Raw genomic sequence first — 27,297 nt, forward strand, 5'->3', positions numbered from 1 at the left:
GGCAAACCAGGCGCCCCCTACGATTTACATCATTGGCAATAAACGTTTCCACCACCACCTACGTGTTCATGCGTCAGCACATTGAGAGGCGCACTGACCAGGCCGCGGTTCAGAAGACGCGCAGATTCGCGGCGGCGGTGCGCGGAGGCAGACTCGCCGGAGGAATAGACCGAAGAGCGCAACAGCCGTGAAAGAAAAAAAGAGGAGAAGGGAGAAAAGAGCGGAGGAGGAGAGGCGGCGCTAGCTGCGAGGAGGGTTCTGGGACGCCAGTGAGGAAATTGCCGACAAATGCTACGTTTGAATTAATTTATCGGAGTTCCGTAATCTCTATGATCAGATCAGGGGGATCTGTTCCAGCTCCGGGATCCGACCGGCCAGACGTTTGTAACAAGCACAATGCATTGTGATGCTTCTCCGGCTTACTTTTTCTCAGCTACCGTTACTGGATGTTGCCGACGTCACTACCTCAACCGCACTCACCCCAGGACTGCAGCGATTCCAACCTTGATAAAATTGAAAACTTAATTTTATTATTAGTATTTGTTTCTCATCATATTTTAATTTTTTTTTATTTTCATTTTAATTGTCACTTGAAATTATTGTATTCGTATCTTGAATTGATTTAATTTTGTTAACTGCGGTACTGCACATTGACCGTTGTTCCCGCGCAAACTGTCAGACAAGCCGGAGAAAGGAACTGGAGCGGTTGCTCCGTCGTCGCTATTGATCGTGCTTCTTTGGTGTCAACATCAACCCGGTGTGGGAGCGGCGCCTATATTCGGGTAGTGTCCTTACGTTTTTGATGAGCAGTACTCAATTGTCAACTAGGATAGCATGCACGTATAGGTGTTTTATGTGTATCCAGTATCCCGACCGGATTGTCAGATGTACTACAGGCATGCATCCACGTGCACGCGAAATGTAATTATGTACCGCGGCCAAAAAAAAATATAGGACTATATGCATGCTGGGCAAAAACTAGCGCTTCCTCACTGGAATTTTTGCTGACTGCATATTTGGTGACTGACTTTATCGTCAGCGGGGCGTCTCGGTGTTAATTGTTAGTGCTGCCGACTCCGGTAGGCTTGCCCCGTTTATTTCTCGCTTAGTTACATCGTGCACGTGTGCGCCGACCCGCGAGCTCTCGTATGACAGTGCTCCATTTTCAACTAAGATGAGCGTGTAGGTGTACCCGCCGGATTGTCAGGTGCGCGCAATGTGTAATATGGAGCGGCCAAAGAAACCCTTTGAAAGTCTTTCGCGGTGGCAGAAGAGGCGCCGGTTAAATAAAATTGTGTCAAAAGTTTCTACATGTAGCTCTCAGCCTATCACGACTGATACCCGGAGCACTGCAGAAGCAAGCTGTAGTAACTGGGTGGACAGGAACGCCTCCAATAATGTTTGCACTACGTCAGAGTTCGAATGCGAGATTGGTGGTGACGTATCTGAATGCAGCTCTCATGAGGGAATGGATTCACCTAGTAGTCATGCTGATACCCTTTCTGGAGATGAAGAGGTTTCATCTGAGCTGCCGTCCTTTGAACAGGATAATCCGAGCGCGCGCATTGTTTCGGTTTCAGGCAGTTCAAATTCTGAGGATAATCCGAACGCGCGCATTTTTTCAGTTTCAAGCAGTTGTGGTGACCTTGCAAGGGGGGCCGATTTTGGCAGATCTTGCCCAACTGAGTTGGCACAAGATGGTGCTTTTCATGACAGCTGTCTGCAGGTAGGAGTGGGATGCACTAATTCTGAACCTGTGCCTGTTCACGACAGTAGCTCAGATGAAACTGCGTCAAGCAAGAGCTTCCCTTCAGATGCATTCTCTACAGATTCCGAGGTTGAGGCTTTGCCTGGAACTTTTTTGAGCAGCATCAGTGAAAAACAGACAAATAGTGCCATGGCAAATAGTGATTCAGTGTGTCGCATGAAACACTTCCTGACTGAATGGTCTGGTGATCATAAGATCACTCATGGAGCCCTTTCCTCACTTATGAATGAGTTGAGGCGTTACCCCATCTTCTCAGGCTTGCCGCGCGACCCAAGAACTTTGCTGTCTACACCTCGCAGGGCATGCGCAGTAACTAGAGATGTGCCACCAGGTTCCTATTTTCACTTCGGCATTGCAGAGAGTTTGAAAAGCCTACTTGTACAAGTCAGTGACCTTTCGACCATACCACCCCAAATTGGTATAATGTTTTATGTTGATGGGCTGCCACTAACCAAAAGCACTCACAGTCAGTTTTGGCCAGTTCTTGGTAAAACTCAGGACGTAGCTCATAGTGGAGTATTCTTGATTGGCTGTTATCATGGCCATGCAAAGCCAAATTCCGTTGAGGAGTACCTTTCGGATTTCCTTGCTGAGCTTCAAGACCTCTTGGCAAATGGATTCCATTTCTGTGGACAAATATTCTCTGTTTATGTAAGGGGATTTGTTTGTGACGCACCGGCTAAAGCATTCTTGTTAGGCACCAAGTCGCACTCCGGCTACTTTGGCTGCGGAAAGTGCACACAAGAGGGCGAGTTTGTAGATGGAACGGTCGTTTTTCTTGAATCTGACGCACAGCTGCGAACAGATCAGTCATTTGCTCAAAAAGCACAAGAAGAACACCATGTAAAAGACACGCCCCTTCAGTCCTTGCCTGTAGGCCTAGTCACACAGTTTCCTTTAGATTATATGCATTTGGTCTGCATTGGTGTTGTGAAGAAGCTGCTGCTTCTGTGGATTAAGGGCAGTAAATCTTACCGCCTGCCATCACTGTCTGTAAATGAAATATCTCAGCGTTTGGTTGACTTGAAACAATTTTGCTGCGGTGAACTGGCACGACTACCACGGTCTTTGAAGGATCTTGGCTTTTGGAAGGCAACTGAATTCCGTTCCTTTGTTTTATACTTTGGTCCAGTAGTGTTGAAAGGTGTCCTAGGGCAAGAGAGGTATGAACATTTCCTCGTACTGCATGTTGCTATTATCATACTTGCTAGCCCATCCATGTGCATGACATACAATAATTATGCCAAGGACCTTCTTTGTTTTTTTGTTCGCAGTTTCAAGTCATTGTATGGTCGCGGGAAAGTTTCATATAATGTCCATGGGCTAGTGCATCTTGCTGATGATGTAGCAAACTATGGAGCATTAGACAATTTCAGTGCCTTCCCGGCTGAAAGCTTTATGTTTCGTCTGAAACAGCTGCTTCGCAGTTCAACTCGCCCGCTTGAGCAGTTGCACAACAGATTAATTGAGCTCAAAGAGAGTGGCAACCTCAATGCCTTCCAGAATGGTCCAGAACCTTCCATTGTTTTCAAGAAGATGCATATGGGAGGACAGCTACCGAATGACTGCAGGGGGCCACAGTTTCACACTGCCGTCTTTCCAAAGTTTGTCCTTAAATCGGCTATTGGAGACAATGGCTGCATTCTCTCCAACTGTTGCGTAATCCTAGTCTCCGATTTTTGCTTTGATGAAGCAGGTTCAAAAGTGATTGTGGGCAGACAGTTCACAGAGGTGAGAGATTTCTACACTGTACCTTGCCGCTCCAGTGACGTGGGCATTTTTGTTGTATCTCATCTGTCATCTTGCAAGGTGTGGCCGGTATCGCGTGTCCAGTCAAAATGTATGCTGCTTCCTTATTTAGGTTCCAATATTGAGTATTTAGCTTTTCCATTGCTTCATACTATGTAATTTTGCCTCATCATCAGATGTATGTGTTGTTGTATCTTTAATTGTCTACTTTTTACCAACACTTCAATGCTTTTACTGTCTGCAGCCTAATAGTTTTCACTTTTTCAGGCAATGTTTGCTATAGTTCGTTTTTTATCCGATGACTCAGTCGATGTGGTGCCAACAAATTGGCTAAAAGGAGACGAGTGTCTGTGGCCAACAGCGTTCCGTGCAACTCGTACCGTCAAGGCGGTGAAACACCGAGAAGTGCCAGATGCTTCTTTCAAGAAGCACACTGTTCACGTTCTGAGTTTTGAAGGTAAGAAAACCAGTGTGTTTTCCCTGTTATCTTTTCTTAATCTTATGGGATTAAGAAAAGAGGATATATGTTGAATTCTGCTGGTTAATTAAAGGAATATTTAATATAGCATGAACTGTCTGCATTTAATGCAACATGGATGCGATGAAGCACAAACAGTGAAACAAGATAGTAGTCACTTCATAGTTAACACCAGCACAGTTGAGTTTTACTTTTATACAAAGTGAAAATTGGATTTCCACAATATAGATCACCATAATTCTTAGCTTTGGAAGCAGAGTGGTCGTGTTTCATTTGTCCTGTTGACGTTTCATTTGTTAAAACTGATTATAAAATTTATCAGTATTTTTGGAGTGGAAATTTTAGAGTATAAGCTCTACTTTTCATACTGCAACTCTCATGATCAAATTAGGCACGGTTTCGACCTTCCTCTGCTGGAGGTGTTCCCATATGAAGTAACATGCATGATTTGCTGGGGAGAGATGCTGCTGTGTACCAAGTGACTAGGCCAGGGTAGAACAGCTGATTTGCTGGTGCATGGCCCTTCAGTCTTGCCGCAAATAAGGCACGCGCTGCTTTGAATATGTCAACTCTATGGTGCAGGCACTGAGTCGGATCATCTTGCCAATATAGCTTGCTGGAATGAAGGAAAGGTTATTAAGCCATACAAATATACTGCCATGATTGACAGAGGTTACTCATATAATGTGGTCTAACCAGGACAAACCTCCAAAATTCTTTCTTCATTGCGGTCTGCCTTTGACAGTATGTTCAGTAGTGTTATTTTTACTGAAGTCATAAGGAAACATTTCACATTAGATTTTTAAACAATTGTTTTTGACATTCACTGTTGGAGGCTTTAAATTGGGCTAAAATGAATGCTGAACGTCCAATTTCGTTTTATTTTAGACACATACCAAAGGGCAAGATCAAAATTAAGAAAAGCTGAGGATACAGATGACATCGCAACTTCAACAGATCAAGGTATGTAGCCCTCAATTCCAAGTATTAAATATTTCAGAAGTACTGCCACTAGAGCTTTGAAAAGGTGTACTCTGGCTTTGAAAGTTGTGAACAAGAAAATACTGTGAATTAAGAACTAGTTACTGCACAGCTTTATGGCTTAACCATTTATCATTTATGCAAACAAAGTAGCCTAATTTGCTCAATACTTGCTAAGCTGGATACTATCTTTGCATGATGCTATGCTTTGAATAGTTGCCATTTGGATATGCAATACTCAGTGAATCTTACTGATCTGATTGATCACATGCCCAAGAGAGGCTTTGGCGCATCTTTCTGTGTCCTATCAGTGGTAGAATTTCGGAGTGAGTAGGCCACCTGCTTCATCATCTGTCATGTGAAAAAATGTTTTGCACTGGACTTTGCTGTTAGTGTACATTATAAGAAGGGATGATGTAAATAAACTTGTTTAAACAATGATCAGCTGTAAGTATAGTAGTGAAGAGGTTCTTTGAAACTGTGACGGCTGGCTGTACTTTACTTGGCATGAGAACTGGCTTGCTCTTTATCTGAAATGACATTTTCCCATTTCATAGCTGGCAACACAAGCTTACTTTGCATATTTGCTGTTAGCAGCTAAATTTTAAGGTGTTGAAACGATATAGCTGAAGTGGTGAGAGTCATGTTTTGATAAGTGAGTTATAGCGAGTGATGTCTCTATGCACAGATATATGGAAAAGCACTGAACAAGGGTTGGGGTACCTTGGTTTGCAAGGCGAGCCAACATTTCAACAAAGGGGCTTATCTCAGATGAAGACAAGATCCCTTGTTAAAATGTTGGCTTGGCTTGCAGGCTCGGGCCCCCTCAACCCTTGTTCAGTGCTCTTTCATACTGTGTAGCCATCTCCTTTCTCCTTTGTTACCCTGTGTACAGATGTCTTTAAACAAACTATGAGAGACATCTCAGTGCTATCTGTGCATTTCGATTCGATCATTTATCTAGAGCTCTTGAGCGGTGTGCTGAGCAGAAAATTAAATCATAGCACAGGTGCTTGTTTGGGACCAATGTAGTCTGTGTGGATTGCATGATAGCGGCCTCGCTAGAGTATGTTGTCAGTAAAAGTCAGTGCCTTTTTTTTTTTTTTTCACAATTTCACTTCACTTTCACCACAGCATCTCTAGAAGCCAAAATTATGCATCTGGAATCTTCTCGAGTTGGCAATTCACCCATTGCACATTTAAAAATGGTACTGCTTATATTTTTGAGTAGTAATATTGAATACTGTTTGCATATTTATGTGAAAGAATATAATATGATTTTTGGTGACAGTACTGCACCTAGCAAAGCTATTTTATAAATGTGCAATGTGTGAAAGCAAGCTCAACTACCTTCCAGATACTATATCTGGCGTTTGAAATTTTGAGGCATAAGACCAATTAAGAAAATTTAGAAAGGAGAATCATCTTTTTTGATGGCCATCAAATTATAGAGTATTGCCCTTGAAATCAAAAATGAAGTTCATTACTTGATTTTAGCTAATTGAATTGTTTAGCTCTGTAGCAACCAGAATACCTGCCTCGCTGTATAACCAATCTGCAAAGGCTACACCAGGGTACTCATCATAATTTTTAAAATGCAGATCTATAGTAATTAAAAAAAATTGTAAATTCACTTCTAGCAGTCTTATCTATGGAGTTCTGAGTGGGGTGGCTATTTATGTGGTGAATTTCTCACCTTCGTGCTAGTGGCATTCACAAACTGTTGATATTTAGAATCGGTACCCAGTATAGACATCGCCTTGAACTTTTTTGCTGCAAATTCACATTTCATTTTCAGAGAAGGGTCGTGGGAAGCGAAAGAAGGTATCGGCAAGTTTGAGCAGCTCTGATATCTCTGATTTTGAAGATGGAAACAAAGATTTTGGACTCCGTGGTATTCCACCCTCACCTTTCAGGTCTCAAAGGCATGGAACGTTCCCTTTCTCAAGAAAATTTCTGGGTGATAAGAAAATAACTGATTCTTTCAAAGAGCTTGTTCTAATTTAGGAGCTGAATTTCAAAAGTACTCTTTTCATGACAAAGAAACACCATATTCATGGAGGTTATAATTTTTCTTGTTTGGTTAATTTTGTGTTGTTGCTTCTAATTGCAGTGGTTCAACTTTGCATGGAGAGAACAGTTCTGCAGCATTGCACACGTCCACAGGCATTTTGTCACCATGTCCTTCAGGTGAGGTCACTAGCGTTACCATATGTTCGGTACTGTTAAGCAGCACTGAGTTGCACAGTGCTTATTTGCTGGTGTAGGTGTTTCAGGCTTTTACTTAAGCAAGTCTGCTTAGGGAAATGCATGCAACATTCATGTAAATATATCCAGCTATATGCAGTCTCCATTGTCTGCAGGGGAAAGAAGTTTTGAATCATCACCCACTTCTGCTGGCATTTTGGCAACAAGTCGTTCAGGTACTGTTAAATGCTAGGAGCAGCTAATTTCATTTGAGTTTAAGAGCTTTTAATCAGTGTTGCTGAAGTTCTTTGGCTTGGAGTATTTCAGTTTATAATTTGCTTGCATTATAGTATATGTGTAGAGTGTGATCGATACAGTCTTAGTGTAAATGCATCCAGCTATATGCAATCATTTCTACCGGCAGAGGGGCGAAATTCTGAAACATCTCACACCTCGACAAGTGTTCTGCCACCAAGTACTCAAGGTATGCTTGCATTGCGGTGAAACTTGCCTCCCCCTAATGCAGAACCCTGCGCATGTCTTTGTATCTGCATATGTATGTATATATGTTATTATAAGCTACACGCATCATCCTTGCCCACAGAGAAAAGGCACTTCGAATTCGGAGCAGCCCACACTTCCACAGGCGTTATGTCACCAAGTTCAGGTACGCACACCTGCCTTATTATATGTTAAGTGCAATTAGGTGCCATCAAGCTGCATAGGTTTCCATTGCCAGTCTGAGCATCGTATGACTGCTTTTCGGGTCTAACTGTATAGTAATGTGTGCAGCATAATGGACGCAGCATTTATGTAACTATATCCAACTATGTGTAGTTATTTTTGCTTGCAGTAAAACAGAGCTCTGAAGCATCACACACTTCCATGGGATTTTTGCCACCAAATCCTTGAGGTATACAAATGCTACCTTATGTTATGTTGGGCACAGTCAGTCGCCACCAGGAAGCAGTGTCTAGTTACTTCTTTGAGCATACTGTGACACCGATTGTTGGGCTTGAGCATAAATTATTCAGTATGAATGCACATATATCTGACTTCATGTTCAGTCATTTGAAGCTAGAAGTAACTGTTTCAATTGAAATTTTGAGTTGTAATCAATTTATGAGAGTCTATTTCTATCGTCTTGCAGTACTTTTTGCTATTAAGTGAACACTTACTTTGTTTGATCTATTTGGGGCAGTTGTGGTCCGAAAGACCTCTCAAATTTTGGTTCGTCGGGTACTTTAACTTCAGCATAGTAGCAAAAAACATTACATATTGATGAACGTTAAAAACACTGGTGTATAATATGGAAGAGGTTCATCATTCATTGTATTAACATTTTTGCTTTATATGCAGCCTGCCTTGGATGCTCACATGTGAAAGACCGGGCAGCATCAGAAGCAGGAAGCATCAGCTCTGGTAAATAAAAATTCTTGCAAATAGAAAACAAAATACTTGAGCACCATGCAGGAAATAATTGCACAATGGATCTATCTCAGTAAATATAGAGAGTAGGAAAGTTTGTTTCATGTGCAATAAGAACTGTGTCAACAGTAAAGTAAATTTATTCAAGTATGAACTGCTTTACTCAGCCAGTTGAATCAGATTTCTGTCAAAATCAAGCTGTAGAGTTGTGCTGGCTCTTTGGGCTTGGTACTGCAGCACAATTTGCTTTTGTGGGCAGCACCATGTAATATCCAGTCCTTTCAATCTGTATACAGCATGCCACATACTTGCTCCATCAGAACAACAGGCATGACGTGTGCTTCTACTTTATGGCTTAATGCATTTACTTCTGTTTCTTGGTTACTCTTTTCAGATAATGCACTTCGGATTCTGCGAGAAGTTTGCTTTGTGAAGAAAGAGCTTAGAGCGATAAAAGGGCTGTTGGAAAAAGGACAGTGCGGTGATAGTGGAGGGTCTGGAGAATCTGTCATTTTACCATTGAAAACAGAGGAGGATATCCAAGAAATTGAAAAAAAGCTGAAATGTCAAGAGTTTCATGCACGACTGGTATGTTTCATTTTACAAGTGTGCTGGTGTGGTTCATTTGCTTTTGGTGAATAAACATAGTTGCCAGTTCATGTACCTGACAGGGTACTCAGAGAAGGATGCAAGGCATAAAGCAGAGTGCACAAGTTGCTCGTAGTGTGCATATATGGTTCATTGGGAGCACATAATTAGTGTGGCAGGAAATTAAAGAAGGATGTGGCCATGGATATGTAAAGTAAAAGCAAGTGCAATGTGGGCATTACATTAGCAATGCTGCTGGACAGATTTCCTGCCAAAAACATGTATTACATAACCCCTACTGGTTTTACAGGTTCGCCAGCTTGCTGGTATAGGTGGAACCACTGCCCAAGCTGCGACGACAAGGATATTATCAAAGTTGATTGATGACTCTTTGGGCCAACATTATAGCTTGTATGGCCAGAAAGGCAAGAAGGTGTTTGCTAACTTGGAACTATTCAATGTGATCCAGAGTGAGTATACTCCCATGTCACATATGACTACTCAAGGCAGTTCTGGCATTAGATTCTTGAGTGCTGAAATTTTTGCAAACCGCTAAACAGCGCTTGTAAGATATATGGTCATATCATAGCTGGATACAAACAACATACATAATTTTTCATTGATATAGTAGTTCGTGGTTAAAGCATCATATCGGCACAAGAATTTCTAGGTCTCTAACTTGTTTGTTACTGTCAAAAATTAAAACTGATCTCTTTACTTTTCAGTAATACACATGCTGCATACGTACCATTGCCCATAGTTCTGCTGTTTTAGTAGGATAGCTGCTGTTTTCACGTTGTATCCTACTCAGCTGAAGCCCTCTCTTACTTCGCCTGGCAAAAAAACCTTTACTCCCGGGCAACTTTTTGTGGCTATGCAACCAAGGCTGCGGAGCAGTGCTTTAGTTCTGGCATATCTGGCCTCAGTTTCGGTTTCAGTTTGACCTTTACTTGAAGTCATAGTTTTCGAGCCGCAAGCGACACAGCAAGGTCCTTCTTTAGCCAGCTTAGGGCCTACTTGAACGTAAATGTGTGGTTAATGAATAAAACACACTTTGTACATTGCCAAAACGTGTGCATTGCGTTGTGTAGCAAGACCAGCGGGTAGATGCAACAAAAACAGCCAACGTGCATTTCAGATTACTGACAGATGGTGTAGCATCTCGTTTTGCTCAGCATATTCTGCTGATTCAAAAATGCACTAAACTAACATTGCACTGTCTTGTGTTGTAGAACGATCATGATGTACCGTGATCATATAATACTCTAGAGCATGATCCTTGAAACTGTTGTGCTCGTGATTGTGTTTTAGTGTTTTTTATGCCGTCATTTTTTTTTTTTTTTTTGCCTCTTACAGAAGCAGTACGGCTTATGAATGGACTCTCGCTGGCATCACTGCAGGATATCCAAACAGGAGTTAAAGGGTGGCTCAAGAACTGCTCTGCACGGCTGAAGAATGCCAAGAAGAGGTACTTGGATTGTGCTGATGCGATTTATACACTTATCCACATGTACTGAGAATTTGAAAAAAAAAGTCACCTTTGTACTCATGTGGGCTTGTCTTTTTCCCCCTACTGTTTGAAAGTGGAGGCAGGCTATTTCACTAGTTTAATGGGTTGAGCTCCTTGCTTGTAATTAGCCCATCCCTGTCACTAGGTCTAAGCCCAGTTATAGGAATAGGCACTTGTGTTGGCTTCTCTATCTTCTGTCATCTTTTTTGCACTTGTTAACAATGAAGGTGTAAACTACCAGTAGCCTGGACATCAGAGGTGTGCCTTAGCAATTTGAATGCACTTGTGAAGAAATCATATGGATAAAAGACTGACGGCAAAAATGAAATATTGTGCAGCTTCGTAAAGTATTGCGGGGTTTTTTTTTTTGTTCACTGTTTGCAAAGTGAACAAATATGAAATTACCGTTGTGTTAAAAGTTCTTATATTCTTATATAGTGGGTGCTATCTACTGCAATACCGTACTAGATATTACATTGACTTGGCTATCCAATTAACAGTGACTATAGAGTCATGTAATCCCTTTTAACAATTGTTATTGCAACAGCTGTTTAATCAAGGATACTGCAGAAGTCCTAGGGGGCTATTTAAAAAAATGATTTTGGTGTTTAGTTTTTTCTTTTCCTGTCCTCACTTTTTTAGTCAGCATTTTGCTTTTGATTCTTGTAACATTTGCAGGGGTAGAGAGCAGGTCTGCTGTTTGAAGTAATGCATGTTACGTATGTTTTGTATATATGTGACTAAAAGATGTGAAATGTGTAGTGGAACACCACACAGGGATGGATTGGAAAAGAAGCTAACTGTGCAGTGATACATTTTTGCATGCTGAAATTTTGTGCTGTTGAAACACAGCTGCGATGCCTCATGGCCACTGTTTGGCTGCAGCTTACCTAAAAGAAAAAGCTTGTTAATGTTACAAGAGGCTGAGTTAACTAAACAGGTGTGCAAATATTCAGTATTTTCTCATAACACATTAAATGTCCGTTTCGATTCACTCAACAAGTGAAAAGGTGCACATTTCAAATAATTTGCAGCTAACAGAATAAAGTGAGGCATTTGGATCATAGGCACCAAATTTGAATAGGGCGTGTTTTTTTTTTTCTGATGACTTATTTTAAAACAGAGCCTACTCTGACAATGCACAGCATGGCCAGCTTGTGCAAGGAGCAGTCAGTGCCATTAGGACTGCAAATTAATCCAATTTATGGACGATGGTTTAGAATCAACAAGGTTCAGCCAGGTTCAGTAAACATGTCCTATCACCTTGCCGGATATTGGAGGTCGTGGCGCACTGCTCTTGTCCTCATGTCAGCCAAAGTGTAGCACTTGTTTCCATCACCGTCAGAAAGAACAAGCAATTTCATTATGTGAATATGAATATCATCGGGCAAAATCTGACTGTGTTCAGTCGTTAGTTACAGCATTCCTGGATGAATGTTTGGTTTGTGTCAATATCCACAAACACAGGGAATAATCGCGTGGATGTTTGATTTGGTTCTCACTATTCAGTTTGATTTTTTCTGCTCTCTATATATACTTTGCCAGCAAAACTATATTATTCAGTTTAGTTTCAGAATACTATTCTCGCACCACTATAGTTGCTAACAAGGCATTCTTTGCAGACAATTCATTTTGCCTTGCATGATACAGCTTTTTTCAGTATGACAGTGTGACCGCGGACAACAAAGCAAAATTTTTATGTAGGTCCCATTCTTAATGTGGAAACAAAACATAAGGCACTTATTTCATAACTTCATAAAAGCATACTGAAGTATGTTACCTATAATTTTCTCATTGCAGGATGTCTAAGGGGACTCCTGATCACCTCACCTCCACCTGCCAGCCAGTCTCAGCATTTGTGGAAGCTGCGAACATTTAGTTATTCCAGGGAAACTAAGTTTATGGGCACACAAGTCCATGCCATATGTTTTTTTAAGATTTTTATTTATTTGCTCATGACGCCAAGCGGAATACTTGTTTTCATGCTTATTTTTTAGTTCTGTTTACATTGTCGCTGTTGTGTTGCGCGAATTCTTTGTCATGTGTTCTTTTATTTACTGCACTTAGCATATCTTGCATTTCATACTTATTTTTCAGTTTTGTTTACATCGCTGCTGTTGTGTAGTTGTGCATAAGTCCTTGTCATGTTTTTTTTTATTTTACTCACAGTGCCAACTGCCATACTTGTGTTTTACAGTATATCTTACATTTCTTGCTTACTTTTCAGTTCTCTTCAGGTCATTACATTGCTGTAGACAGTGTTTCTGAGCACATAAGTCTAGTCATTTTTTTTTTTTTTTCAGATAATTATTTACTTGCAGGGACAAGTATATCTTGAATTTCATGCTTTTCTCTTTAGATAATTCCTGGACGATTTTTTCAGGTGCATAAATCTAGTCATGTTTTTATATTTATTTATTTACTTGCCACGCCAAATTGTATCTTTCATTTTATGCTTATTTTTCAGTTCTGTTTGTCGTTGCTGTCGGCAAACCATGCTCCTAAGCGCATAAGTCCTTGTCATGTTCTTTCTTTTAAGGCTTTTATTTGCTTACTCACAACACCAAGTACTTGTGTTTTCCAGCAAATCTTACTTTTCATGCTTATTTTTCAGTTTTGTGTAGGGTGTTGCTGTGACAAGCCATATTTCTCAGTGCATAAGTCTGTCATGTTCGTTTTCTATGCATTTTTATTTTTCAGTGCGCCTCACATTATCATGTTTATATTTCATTCTGTTTTGCTTCTCTAGCTTTTTTTTTTCAGACTGCTGCTTTGTTATGGCCTTTACCTACTGTTTAATCAACTGCCACAGTAGATTGGTTTTTCTGAATCCTGTGTGTAATGCCCTCTTTGGCCCTTGAGCAGGGTGTAAATAAAAAGTATTTCATTTCGTATTTGATTACTATTAAAGTGAAAGCTTGCACAACACTGAGTCGTTATTTTTTAAAGCTATTTGCATGCTAGAACTGCGTGCAACTGGCTGACTTTTCTGTAAATTGCCAAGTTTATAAATGTGGCGGGTGCAGGCTAGCCGTTAACTGTTCTTACATGCAAGAGGCTTTGATGTTAGCAATTAAGATTTGCTGCAGATCAACAGTGCTAATAAGCCTCTTACATATAAGAACAGTTAGTGGTTATAACTTCAGTCTGTCAAATCGTATTTTGAGTGCGTCTATGCAAGATATTTTTAGCCTTTTAAGGAGAAAATAAAGGCACATTAGCACAGAAATATACATCTCTAAGACGTGCCAAATTTCTTTCATAGACATGCAGTAGGTGTCCTTAAGATGTGTACACGATCGTCTTCCAAGACGTCTTGTAACCCAAAATGTATGGTGCGTTATCCCAGCTATGAGACTGCTACTGACCAGCTTGATAAGTCTTGAAACATCTTCCCAAGATGAACTCTAGATGTCTTGAGTGACTTGCAAACACTTCTCATAGATGTTCAATAGACTATTAAAATATCTGGCTAGCTGTCATATAGACATCTTCCATGTCTTACCTAGACAATTTGTAGATGTCTAAGAGATGTTGCTGTGTTCACTGGGGTTATGTGCCTCCCGGGATGTATCTTTTCTCTACGTCCTGGAGGCGCTTTTTGCAAACTTTACAACTCGTCAAAAAGAAATACGGAAAGCATTCTCGCATCCTTCTCAAGGGCCGCTGTCTTGCTAGTGTTTTCAATCAACAAAGCGTCATTGCCCCCTCAAGCGACGTCAACAAGCCCGCCCCTCGACTATCTTGCCTTTTCTGGTTTGGTTTGGTTTATGGGGTTTAACGTCCCAAAGCGACTGAGGCTATGAGAGACGCCGTAGTGAAGGGCTCCGGAAATTTCGACCACCTGGGGTTCTTTAACGTGCACTGACATCGCACAGTACACGGGCCTCTAGAATTTCTCCTCCAAAGAAATTCCAGCCGCCGCAGCCGGGATCGAACCCGCGTCTTTCGGGTCAGCAGCCGAGCACCATAGCCACTGAGCCACCGCGGCGGCTTATCTTGCCTTTTCTGTCCCCTCCTTCTCTAGGCGCCTTTCGCAGTATACGAATACTGAGCATGCTTTCGTCAGGGGCACAGAAGGCTTCACGCCGCACAGAGCCCTTCCTGCTCCCCCCTCCTCCAACTCCGCCGCGGTGTTCCAGGAAAGGAAAAGAGAAAGGAGGAGGGTGAAGCGGCTACACCCTTTGACTACACGGCCATGTCCCGGAAAGTTGCGCTTGCGGCGCTGTCGGGTGTCGCCCAACACGCGGCTTTCGATGAGCACCGGATTCCTTACGACAACGGCGTAGAGTCTCTGGCATAAGCTAAGGCGTTCGTTGTAATGCGTTTTGCGTAGAGATCACAGAATGGCCACTCTGCGTCTCAGCGACAGGCACCTCGTCGTTTCGCGCTTTCTCCGAACAATTCTGCGTTTCGCATCCGCACATCCCCTCACCCCATTCTCGCTGCCGAGCTGCACCCCCTTTGTGACGACACTGCGTTGGACCGCCTAAAACCGACGTGCCTCGAGACGCCACCCACGCCCACAAAAGGCATCCCCCATCTCTGCCGCTTCGGCGTGTCCATTCCTGGGCGCTGGGACCAGCGCTCAAAGACGGACATTCAGATGAGTGCCGCGTGCTGTGAGCACGGCACGGGAAGTTCACTTCCAAATACGTTGGTTCTGCTTTCGTGGCCCTCCGCTGCGACACTGTGAATACCGACAAAGTCTAACGCCTGTTTCACATGCCAGCGAAAATGCTAGCGCATCCTGTCGCCGCGGCGGAAAAACCTGTTTTGAGTCGTCGCTGCGACGAGCAACGAGGTTTCAACAAGTTGAATATTTTCGCTGCGACGCGCCGCTCAATCGCTCAGTCACTTGCATGTGAACCGGCCTTAAGGTTGTCCTGGATCTATTAGCAATTATCTTAGTAAATACTTAAAAAAAAACCGCGTGTCGATGGAATTGCATAACCAGGCCTGGAGTGCGGCCTGATCTCGGTGACCAGAACCGAAAACGCACTTCCTCACCAGAACAGGATTTGACCACCCCGGTGTAGTACTTGGCCGCAACCTTCTATGAACAAACCAATGTACCGTCGGCCCTCAGTCCCCAGCGGCTGCGGAGCAACTCACCAAGACGGCGGTCAGACCTGTGACGCAGCGGAGGGTTCTAAGAATCTCTGGCTCCGGAAAGGCCGCCATTGGAAACTGAACCTGGCAACGTTTAACGCTAGAACCTTATTCAGTGAGGCTAGCTTAGCAGTGCTGTTGGAGGAATTAGCCGGTATTAAATGGGATGTCATAGGGCTTATTGAGGTTAGGAGGACAGATGAGGCACATACAGTCCTAAAGAGTGGGCAAGTACTGTGTTATCGTGGATTAGCAGACAGACGATAACTAGCCGTGGGATTCCGCATCAGTCAGGATATAGCTGGCAACGTAGAGGAGTTTTATCGTACTCCATTTCATTTTATTACCTTAAAGACCCACGAGGGGTATTACATAAGGGGTGGGTACATATATTTTGGTGAGCAAGTGTTAACACAAAGAAACATGACTGGTAACATTATTAGCAAAGTTGGATGTGCACATGATGGCTGCGATGTCGTTGGGTAGGTCGTTCCAGTCTGCTGCAGTACGGGAAAAAAAATGATGCGACAAAGGTACGGGCACGAGGTCTGGAAACTTGAAAAGGGTGACGAGTGCGATGAGATATGCGGGCTGGAGGGACGATGCAGGGTGCGCGGCCTAGTGAACTATGGAAAAAATTTGTGGAACAAGCAAAGGCTGGCAATGCGGCGACGAAGTGATAAGGGCAATAAGTCGGATTCAGCTTTCAACGCTGATACACTGATGTCGTAAGAATACGATGAATGGACGAATCTGGCTGCTCTGTTTTGGACTGATTCGAGTGTATTTATAAGGTAAGCTTGGTGCGGGTCCCAAATGGGTGAAGCATATTCTAATTTTGGTCTAACAAGAGATTTGTATGCTAATAACTTTACATGTTTAGGGGCTTGGCAGAGATGACGTCTTAAAAATCGAAGTGTTTTATTAGCAGATGAAATTATGTTTGTAACGTGTGTGCTCCAGGACAAGTCGCTACACAGGGTAATGCCTAAATACTTCTATGATAAAACCGGGTGTACAGGGACGTTAGCTTTACGTATGGGAAATGAAGCGGGTTGCGGCAATGCGTGAAGGACAAGATTTTACATTTATGAGGGTTAAGTTCATTAACCAATTGGCACACCATTCCTGAATGGGGTTAAGGTCGTCTTGAAGGGATCTTTGGTCAGAGGCGTTACTAATTGGCGATAAATTACACAGTCATCGGCGAACATCCGAATATTACTACATACATTCGTTGGTAAATTGTTAATATAAATTAAAAACAGAAGCGGACCGAGGACAGACCCTTGCGGGACACCTGACGTTACTGGAATAGGACAAGAGTTGTGACTGTTAACAGTGACGCACTGTGAGCAGTTAGTCAAGAATTCTTCTATCCATTTAAAGACATTAGAGGGGAGGTTCAAATATGAAAGTTTCAGTAGTAAGCGTCTGTGGGGAACCTTATCAAACGCTTTCGCATAGTCTAGAAAAATAGCATCAGTCTGTAGGTTAGAATCAAGATTAGCATGCAAATCATGGATACAAATGGTCAGCTGTGTTTCGCATGACAAACCTTTCCGAAAACCATGTTGTGCAGGATGAAAAAAATTGTGACAGTCGAGGAAGCTCATGACATTGGAGTAGATGACGTGTTCTATGAGTTTGCAGGACACACTGGTAAGTTAATTGGGACGGTAGTTAAGGGACGAATTTTTTTTTACCCGATTTGAAGACTGGAACGACCTTACCGCTTTTCCAATCGTGTGGTAGTTGACCTGTTACCAGTGACGGGGAAAAAAGTAAGCACAAAAATTGCGCACAATATCTTTCGTATTTTTCAAAATCTTTGAGTTAATATTGTCAGTACCGGATGAAGATGAAAGTTTCATGTTTTCAATTAGGGACGAAATACCAGATGGCGTGAAGACAACTGGTGGCATAGCATCATTTATCATCGAGGATGGTGCTGAAAAAGATGATAATATTTCAGTTTCTTTTGTAAATACGGATGAGAAGGCAGAGTTAAACATAGCAGCGCACTCAGCATCAGTGAAAACTGCGCCTGACTCATCTGTCAGGGTTATTTCCGGTGCATGATGCGGATTGATAACTTGCCAGAACTTTCTGGGGTTACTTGTGAGCATATTCGGCAAGTCCGAGTGGAAAAAGGTGTGCTTGGCTTTAGAAATAGCGGCGATATATGATTTTTCAGCTTCGTGATATTTTACCCATGCGCTATGCGTCCCCTGAGACTTGGCTGAACGGTAAAGGCGCTTCTTTTTGTTCTCCAAACGTTTCAGTGTTTTAGTAAACCATGGCTTTTGTGAATTACAGCGAAAACTAATTTGGGGGATGAATCTATTGGTTAGACTTTCTAGTTTTTCTCTGACCAGTAACCAATTTTCTTGAATACTGCGGGAATGAAAACGAGACGAGAAGACTTGAAGGAACGCATTAAGTTCATTATTTATGGCGTTATAATTCCCTTTGTCATAAAGACGAATGGTTTTCTGGCATTTTCGGCGCCGGTTTGGCGTAAGGACAAGGTTAGCGTGAATTACTTTGTGATCGCTTATTTCAGGCAGGTATGTAACGGGCTGTACGCTGTCCGGGTGATTGGTTAATAAAAGATCCAAAATATTTGCACAGTTCTGTGTTACGCGGGTAGGTTCAAGTATAACCTGAGTAAGATTGAGGTTGTTGCAAAATTCTAAGAATTCCCTTGTTTCTCCATTGTTAGATATAGGTGTGGGCCATGGGCGTCCGGAGGGGGGGGCAAGGGGGGGCGGCTGCACCCCCCTGGAAAATCACTCACTCGAACCGTGAGTGATGGCCGCACGTCAGGGGCGGCGGTGCGCTCAGCCAAAAGAGTAAAAGCGGCCCTGCTTCCACGCTTTGGGTCACATCTGCAAAGTGCCGCGTCCGGGGACGCGTCGTTGCAGACATACAGCGGCACCGGCGAGCATGTGTTTCGAGCCGTCTTGAGATGTGTGCCTGTTTCTTTGATCTCTAGAGAGATAGCGACACGGAGGCAGACAGTGCACACCCCGGCCACCGATGAATTCTTCAGGAGGGAGGGACAAATCAGCCGTGTCCATCCCCGCTTTGTCGGACTGCTCAGGGGCAAGCGGGCGATGAGTTGGCGCCGCCGCCGCTCGCTGTCTCCTCCGATCCACGGGAGAGCGCAGTTCAGTACAAGCGCCGCTTTCAGAATTTTCGGCAAAGGGGATTAGCTGCTTTTGTTCACGGCGACGCAGTCTCCAGAGGCGCCCCCACACCAGCGTTCCTTGCGTCTTCTCCGGAAACCAGCGCCTTTGGTCAAGGCAGCCCGATGGCGCCTGCCTGGCTCGCCTGTCACCTCTGGCTGGACCTCAAATCCCAACAGCGCCCATGTACTGTGCGATGTCAGTGCATGGTAAAGAGACCGTCCGTCCCTCATAGCCTGAGTCGTTTTGGGGCTCTGAACCTCATAAAAACACACAAAACAAATTTTCTGACCGGAGTGGCGAGTGTCCCTTCCCCTCGGAAGTCGCGCGGCGTTCCTTGCGTGTGCGCGCCTCTTTGTTTGTGCTTCGGTGTTTTTAGTGGCCGGTTGTCAACGAAGCTGAGAACAACCAAGACAGCGGACGAGAAAACGACGAGCGGCGAGTAGTGTGTGTGCAAATACTCGACTGTGCGGTTGCGCGAGCAAGATGGAGCGAGGTGTATGAAGCTGCGAGCGTGCATTTATCTTGTAAATAAGTTTTCGCTGCATACATAGTCATTTTTTGTTTTCAACGTACGCATTCAACCGTTTTTCCAATCAATGTGTATATATTTTTAACACTACCAACCCCGAGGAACTCCATAGCCAGCTTTGTCTCGCGCGGTCCCGAATGATGGATATTCGACGCTTCTTCAAGCGTCAGCGGTTGTCTGACGAAGCATTATCCAAATGCGCCCCTGCAGATTCTGGTGTGACATGTGACAACGGTGTAGCATTTGAACAGAGTGATGCAAGCTTTTATCACCGGACAGTAGCTGATGTCGTCGACTCCATGGAAGGGACTCTGTCAACAGTGAGTTCAGGTGATGCAGCAGGCCGAGATGATTCCATTTCTCCTTTCTTGGGATTCAAGTCCGGATTTGATCAGAGCGATGCAACCTTTCATCACCGGACAGTAGCCGGCGTCGTCGTCTCCATGGAAGGAACTCCACCAGCGAGCTCCGGTCACGCAGTAAGCCGAAACGATTCCCTTTCTCCTTGCTTGGGATCGAAGTCCGGAGACAACATCAAGAAAACAAATAACTTGCCTCAAGAATATGACTTAGGAGAGTTTCTAGGCAAAGCTAAACTGACTGGCATACCGGACTTTTTGAAGTTGCGTCTTCTTACTAAGCCATGGTCGCCAAATGTCACATATGATTTTAAGAAGGATGTAACTCCTGGAAAGAGGCCTTTTCGACATCAGTGGCTGGGAGATTACGCCCCCTGGCTTGCGTACTCAGCGACAGCGAAAGGCGCCTTTTGTCGTTTTTGCGTCATTTTTCCTCCGCGTGTTCACCGGGGTACTCAAGGTAGTTTTATCGTGCGCGCTTTCAGTAACTACAGAAAAATGCACGAGGCGTGCAGGGATCACGTAAAATCCCAATGGCACCAGGAGGCAATGACGGCCTCACAGAACTTTATGGATGTGATGAAAGGCAAGCAGCTACCCGTTGTAGAGCAGCTGAACAGAGCACTCCACGCGCAAGTTGAAAGGAACCGTGAGAAACTATTTCCAATAGTTTCCACCATTGTCTTTTGCGCGACGCATGACTTGCCAATTCGCGGCAAGCAGTCCGATAGTGGAGTCTTCAATGATCTGCTTGACTTTCGTGTAGAAGCTGGAGATACTCTACTTCAGGAGCACTTCGCTTCTTCTGCTGGCAATGCCAAGTACACTTTTGTCCGCGTCCAGAACGAGATCATCACAATCTGTGGCGACATCCTGAAAGAGCAGATAGTTACCGAAGCTAACAAAGCGTTTGCTTTTTCCGTTCTTGCTGACGAAACTGCAGATATTTCAGGAAAAGAGCAGATGTCTATAGGCGTTCGCTTTATTGACAAGGCGGGAGCCGAAGTGTGCGTTCGAGAGCAGTTTTTGGGATTTGTAGAGCTGGAGCAATTAAACTCCGCTTGCATCGCCGCGGCAATCTTGAAGTTTTTGACGAATGTCGGGCTGATTCTTTCGAACCTCGTTGGACAGGGGTACGATGGATGCTCTACAATGGCTGGAAAAGAAGCTGGAGTGAACAAAATTATACAAAAACAGTTCCCGAAGGCACTATTTTTCCACTGTGCAAGTCACAAACTAAATCTCGTCATCAACGATTTGAACGACGTCTCTGAAATTCGAAACACAATTGGGATAATCAAACAAACCATAAACTTCTTCCGCAAGAGCGTGCTCCGGAGAAAATTGGCGCCCAACATTCCGATGCTGTGTGAGACAAGATGGTCTGAAAAGTACAAGTCTATTAGGATCTTCTCTCAGCATTACGTGGCCATAGTCGAAGCACTCGAGCAGCTCGCGTCCACGGAATCATGCTCGAACGCTGCAACTAGACAACGAGCTCACATCCTCTACTGCGCAACAACAAGCTCATCTTTCATCGTCTGCTTGCATATTGTAGCGAAGTACAGCGCTCGGCTCGAACCAGCTACGAACATTCTGCAAGGTGTATCCATGGACTTCCATTCTGTGCATGGCCACATCACTGAGCTACAACGTATTTTTCGCGGCCACCGGACAAACGCTGTAGAGGAGTTCTCTAACATCATGAATGCAGCAAGGGAGGCAGCCAATCACTTAAATGTGGTGATATCTGTACCAAGACAAGTCTCTCGTCAGGCCCACCGAGACAACTACGGGATTCAGTCGCCAGAGGAATACTACCGTGTGGCAATATATGTGCCGTACTTGGACTCCCTCACTGCTTCTTTAGCTCGGCGCTTTTCTGAAAGCAATGAGAGGAGCTTCAAACTTCTCCAGCTGCATCCATCAAAAATGAAGCACTTGAGCCGTGTTGAGTTCGCTGTTCTCGCCGAAGAACTCCAGTGCTTTTACGGCATCGACAACTTCAAGGAAGAGGCCATCTCTTGGTACGAGATGTGGTGCAACAAAACTGGGGACCCATCAGAAATAACTTACTGCGAGCTTCTACATCAGGCCAAGACATTCTTCCCTGGTGTTGCAAAAGCCATTGAGGTGGCTCTGGCTTTGCCAGTTACTACCTGTACGGTCGAACGCTCCTTCAGTACAATGAGGAGAGTGAAAACGTGGCTACGCTCAACGATGACAAACGACAGACTGGACGGCCTTTGTATGATGAGTGTGCACCGAGAGCGTGTAATGAAGCACAGAAATGAATTTATCACCAGTGTCATCACGCAATTCGCCCAGAAAAATCCGAGGCGTCTACAGTTTCTGTTCAAGGAAGACTGAATGAGTGACTGTCGTTGCGTGTTTGTGAACATATTGTGCTGTGTGCTGGTCATCAATCCTGGTGTGTCGAGAACCCGTATGCAGCAAGACTGAGCACTCTTCTCCACGAAGTGATAGTATCTTTTTGCATTTTTATTAATTTTAATTGTTTCTTCGTTGATAAACTCCAATGTATCTCTCCTAGCCTCGCTTTAATTTGCTGTTTGTAATTTTTCTTTCATGTGTGTATTTTACTTATTTATTTTATTTGTATATAAATAAATAAATTTACTCCGCAAATAGTGCCTTTTTGCTACGAACATACCCCCCCCCCCTCCGGCGCCAACAACCAATGGGGCCCCCCCTGCAAAAAATTCTGCGGACGCCCTTGGTGTGGGCTGGTTATGCCAGTCAATATTCGGAAAATTAAAATCGCCGAAGAGGAAGATTTGTGAATTAGGCCGCTTTGTGGACAGTTCACTTAGTACGTTATTAAGCTGACGGGAAAAATCGTGACTACTGTGTGGCGGCCTGTAACAAACGCCGAGTAAAACTGTGTTAGGTGCTGCATTTAAGATTAGCCACGGCTTTCTGTAACAGAAAGGAACAAATAAAGAGAAAGAGAACATTTCGAGGTCGGATGAATCTTGTATTAGGGAACATGATAAAAAATTCAGGGGGCACTTTGACTGTCTAAAGTGCGTAGAGGCGAAAGCGTTTTCCGCACCACTTTCGCTGCTTCTGTGGCACTGGTGGCGTCACATATAATAGAGTACTAATTACTAAGTGATGACAAATCACTAATTAACGATTAATTACTGATTAATGTCTCAATACTAATTCACTGCTAATTAATGACGCTTAAGTTTCGCCTTTACGAGTGGAACGCGACAGCGTGTTGTAGCGCTGTCAGGGAGTACACGGAGCGCCACCGCCCGTTCGGCGCGATGCCTTGCCCTTTGAACGCAACGCTTTTTGAGTAAAGCAAATGGAACAGTAATTCTCTGTCATCTCGGTGGACACCTGAACCGCGCCGTAGAGGAAGCGAGGAAGTGGGAGTGAAAGAAGACAAAGAGGGCCCGTAATGAAGAAAATGAAAATTGTATTTGAGGAAAGGAAATTACGCAGTAACTGTCTCGCATATCTCGATGGACAGCCGTCAAAATTCAGGGAGGCACTGTTTTGACCTAAAGTGTGGTCACTAATGTGTGGTTAAGATGTTAAGCTTCGCCTCTAAGAGTGGAACGCGACAGCGTCTTGCAACGCTGCCAGGGAGTCCATAGAACGCCATCGCCCATTCGGCTCTACGCCTCGCTCGTCGGTAAATTGTTTTTTGAGGAAAGGAAATGTATCTGTCTCTCATACCTCGGTGGACACCTAAACCTCGCCAGGAGGAAAGGGAGGAGGATGGGAGTGAGCGAAGACACCGTATTCACTAGACGCGCCTTTGTTCATTCCAGGCCATCGCGCTGGCATGGCGGAGTGGATAGCATGCTCGTCTCGCACTCCGAAGACCGGGGTTCGATTCTCGAGCTCGACCAATTTCCTACTCGGTTTTATTTATACATATGGGCTGACTAGAAAAGTTAATTAAGCTAATTGGGTAATTATGCAATTAACTAAGCTCAGACCCACTTGGAGCATCATTATACGATCCCTTCAATTGGTTGCATGGTTACTAGACAAAGTACAATTAGCCCCGTTTGAAATTCGCGCACTTTGACGCCACGACCGTTTCTACCAACTGAAAAGCGTGACATTTCTGTCGACAACTGCTGCTTACAGCGATGAGACATTAAAGGTTTTCGCCTTAATATTGGCTGACAGCAAGGAGTACACCCCCTCCTCGTGAATCTTCACGGTCTTTCCGAAAAACCTGAAAGTTTGGTAGGTCAGTCAGTACTTCGTTATCTGTATGTTGTGGGTTTCTACGTGGACACAGGCCACCAACCACCGCGGGTTCGAGCTTCGCGCGAGCCAAGGGCCCCGATCAGCCGTCACCACACACACCCTGGGGCACCGCTGCGGCGCACTCAACCTCCGCTGGGAGGAGAGCGATTCGCCGCAAAGAAATAGGCCTCCAAGTTCACAAAGGAGACGTTTATTCACGTCGTCCTTCAGCAATACACACACACTCAATCGTCACCCCGTCCCGGGGGCGCGCGAGGAGCAAGGCTCCGCTGCGCGCACGAAGCGACTCGAGCAATGCGCGCCGCTAGCACGCCGCTGCAGGAAAATGTCCCCGCGGCAGTGCTGTGATCTCCCTCTCGTGTCGACCGTTGGGCCGGTTGCGAGAGAGAGTGGGCAATAAACGCAAGGTACGCCTGTCGGAGGTCGCTGGACCCCGCTGTACAGGCTCGAGCCGCTGCAGGTCAGAGGACACGTGCGGGCGAGCTCGAGTAAGCACTGGTCTGAACAGCAAAGGCCGGCACGGACAAACAGTAGCGTACGCACCTTACGCTGTCTCGGAGGGATCTCTCTCTCTGGGCCCCGCTCGGACGGTCGCGCGGTGCGCGACCCCAAAGCGGGTCCCGAAATCCCGCCAAAAGGCACCAATGGCAAAGGCCGTTTGGGAGCCGGGGCGGAGCTGTGGCCAAATGACAGTGATTAGTCACCTAGCCGCCTCTCCACCGCCTGAGGCGGGAGCAAGGGAAAGAGGAGAAACAACGCGGGAAGCCGGCACAGCCGCGCAAAGGCAACGGCGGAAAGCCAGGATTCCCACATCCCCCTCTCCTTAAATGCCCTCCTACCCATCGGCAAAGCACGCGGCCAAAATAAAGAAATCAATACACAAAAAAATAAGCTACAATTCAATTCCAAAATAAAGAAATGAATACACAAAAAAACTAGCTACACTTCAGTTCCAGCCAGAACAACGTAAGAAAAAACAACACACAAACAAAGGAAAAACAAGGCAAACAAACAAACACTGGCACACGCTTCAGTAAATCAAAACAGTTTGCAGATTATATACACGGTACACAAGAAGATGTGAATTCAACTGTACAACTATGTGACTGGTGGATGTCAGCCTCAAAGTTCGATGGCGCGGCCCAGTGGGCCTGTCGGCGACTCACCGCTCGCAGGCTTCAAGTTGAACGGGTTGGGAGGGGCCGACGACTGATGGCGGTCTTCTTTCCGTTGATGACGACGGGGCCGCGGCAGAGCACTAACCTCGCGCCCTTGGACACGACGTCACGTTCGGGCACAAGACAGTTAGTGCACCCCCTTCACGCCGGCTGAAACGGGCGAGGACGTTCGGCGGCGTCCTGATGTAACCTTGGCCACAACGAGGGGTCCTTCTCATCCTCGCGCTCACGCAGAAGCACAGCGGCACAACTCACAGGCGTCGCCTTGGCTCATGGTTACGCGCGCACACAGCCACAGCCACAAACACGCATACACCGGCACGTGCGCGGACGCTGGCCGGCGACAACGATCCGCTCATCAGAAGCGTCCAGAGGCGCCGCGGCGAGGGTCAAAGGGTGCACTTTCCGCCCCCCATCACCCCAAACGCCCCGCCAACTTCCCCTCCATACGGGCCGCACAAAACTCGCGCACCGCGACACACGGCTCCTTAACGAGCCAACCACCCACCGCGGGTTCGGAAATGAGAAAAGGCGCGCTGTACAGACGACACCTAATCCAATCTATTCCTTCTAGAAGATAAGAGCAAGCACGAGCGGGCTGAAGTTTGCCTATGTACATCTCGGTACGTTAGAACGAAAACAGATGAACAAGCAGGGAACGAAAGCGGCTAAAAAACTGACGAAAACAAACAAATAAATAAACTGATTAAACACACAAGGCTGGAACTGAGCATGCTGCAAAAACAAAAAAAAACAACAACAACACACCGTGCTTCGCCTGGGTAGGGCCTGACGAGAAAGCTCGCCAGCTGGCTGATGCTGCTTGCCTTCGGTTGCGGAAAAGTCCGCCGTCCGGCATCAATCACACCGGTGACCGTCGCCTCAGATTGTACCGGTGCTCCGTACGCTTGCGTTCCGTAGCACCAGTTGCATGTGCCTTTGCGCTTGCTTTTGATACCAATGGGTACCGGCGCAAACTCGTCAGATCGTGACGCGTAGGCCTTCAGGTCTGCGATGTGGGCACGGCTGGTTTTCCCCGAAAGGGGATCCTCCAGCAGGCACGCGAGTGGCGACCAGACTCTGACCACTCGGTACGGACCAAGCCACTTAGGAGCGAGCGAGGCTGAGAACCCCTTGCTCGCATCGCTAAGAACGTGGTTGCGCTTCAGGACAAGATCACCCACCTGAAAAGTCAGGCGGCGGTGCTTGCGGTCATATTGAGCCTTCTGTTGGGCTCTGGCTGCCACCAAACTCTGCCTTGCTCTGTTGAGAGCCCGACCAAGCCGGTCCCGAAGCGTCGACGCATAAGCAGAGCAGTCTGCCCGCGTCTGCTCATCCCCGAGCTGGCTCTGCACGACGTTTGACATCGGATTCGCCAGCTCCCTCCCGAAATTGAGGAAGGCGGGAGAGAAACCAGTTGAGCGATTCTCAGCTGTTCTAATGGCGAAGGCGAACTCACTCAAATGGTCTGCCCAATCCTTTTGACACTCCGCAAAGGCCGCAAGCATTGGCTAGAGCGTTCGGTTGATTCGCTCGGTCAGATTGGACTGGGGGTGGTAGGGTGAAGTGGTGTAGTGCTCGATTCCGAGGGAACGGCACGTGTTACCGAACACCCGAGCGGTGAAATAGGACGCATTGTCCGTGATCAGTCTTTCCGGAAAGCCGAACCGACAGAACACTTCCTGGAGTTTATCCAGCACCGCTCGTGCTGACACTTTCCGAAGGGGGTACAACTCAACCCATTTGGAAAAGTCGTCAGCGACTAGCATGAGGTAAATGAACCCCTGCTTGCTTCTGGGGAAAGGCCCCATCAAATCGCAGGTGGCCATCTGCCTTTGACGCACACTGTCAATTGGTTTCATCATTCCAGGCGGCTTGCCGCCCCGTGACTTCACCGCTTGACAGACATGGCAGGAACGGCAATAGCGGAAAATGTCCCGCTTCATGCCGGGCCACGTCACCGATTGACTCAGTTT

At 45.3% G+C, this 27,297-nt stretch overlaps 1 protein-coding gene across 2 annotated transcripts; it reads left to right on the forward strand.

Annotated features, from left to right (window-relative positions):
* Positions 1 to 308: 308 nt before the first annotated feature.
* On the forward strand, positions 309 to 13,615 carry LOC149349121 (uncharacterized). Of its 2 annotated transcripts, XM_089578074.1 has the most exons (13): positions 309 to 782; positions 3,785 to 3,974; positions 4,884 to 4,958; positions 6,775 to 6,901; positions 7,090 to 7,166; positions 7,340 to 7,399; positions 7,588 to 7,647; positions 7,768 to 7,830; positions 8,523 to 8,585; positions 8,986 to 9,179; positions 9,490 to 9,649; positions 10,536 to 10,647; positions 12,490 to 13,615. In XM_089578074.1, the coding sequence occupies exons 2-13, from the start codon at positions 3,788 to 3,790 to the stop codon at positions 12,566 to 12,568; spliced, it is 1,257 nt and encodes a 418-aa protein (XP_089434200.1). In that variant the 5' UTR covers positions 309 to 782; positions 3,785 to 3,787; the 3' UTR covers positions 12,569 to 13,615. The 2 variants fall into 2 exon arrangements, with proteins under 2 accessions (XP_089434200.1, XP_089434201.1); XM_089578075.1 differs by lacking the exons at positions 309 to 782; positions 7,340 to 7,399 and having other exon boundaries at positions 1,110 to 3,974.
* The last annotated feature ends 13,682 nt before the right edge of the window (positions 13,616 to 27,297 follow it).

The sequence above is a fragment of the Amblyomma mixtum genome, chromosome 3 (assembly GCF_055824585.1).
Source record: "Amblyomma mixtum isolate Tamu chromosome 3, ASM5582458v1, whole genome shotgun sequence".
Taxonomy (NCBI): domain Eukaryota; kingdom Metazoa; phylum Arthropoda; class Arachnida; order Ixodida; family Ixodidae; genus Amblyomma; species Amblyomma mixtum.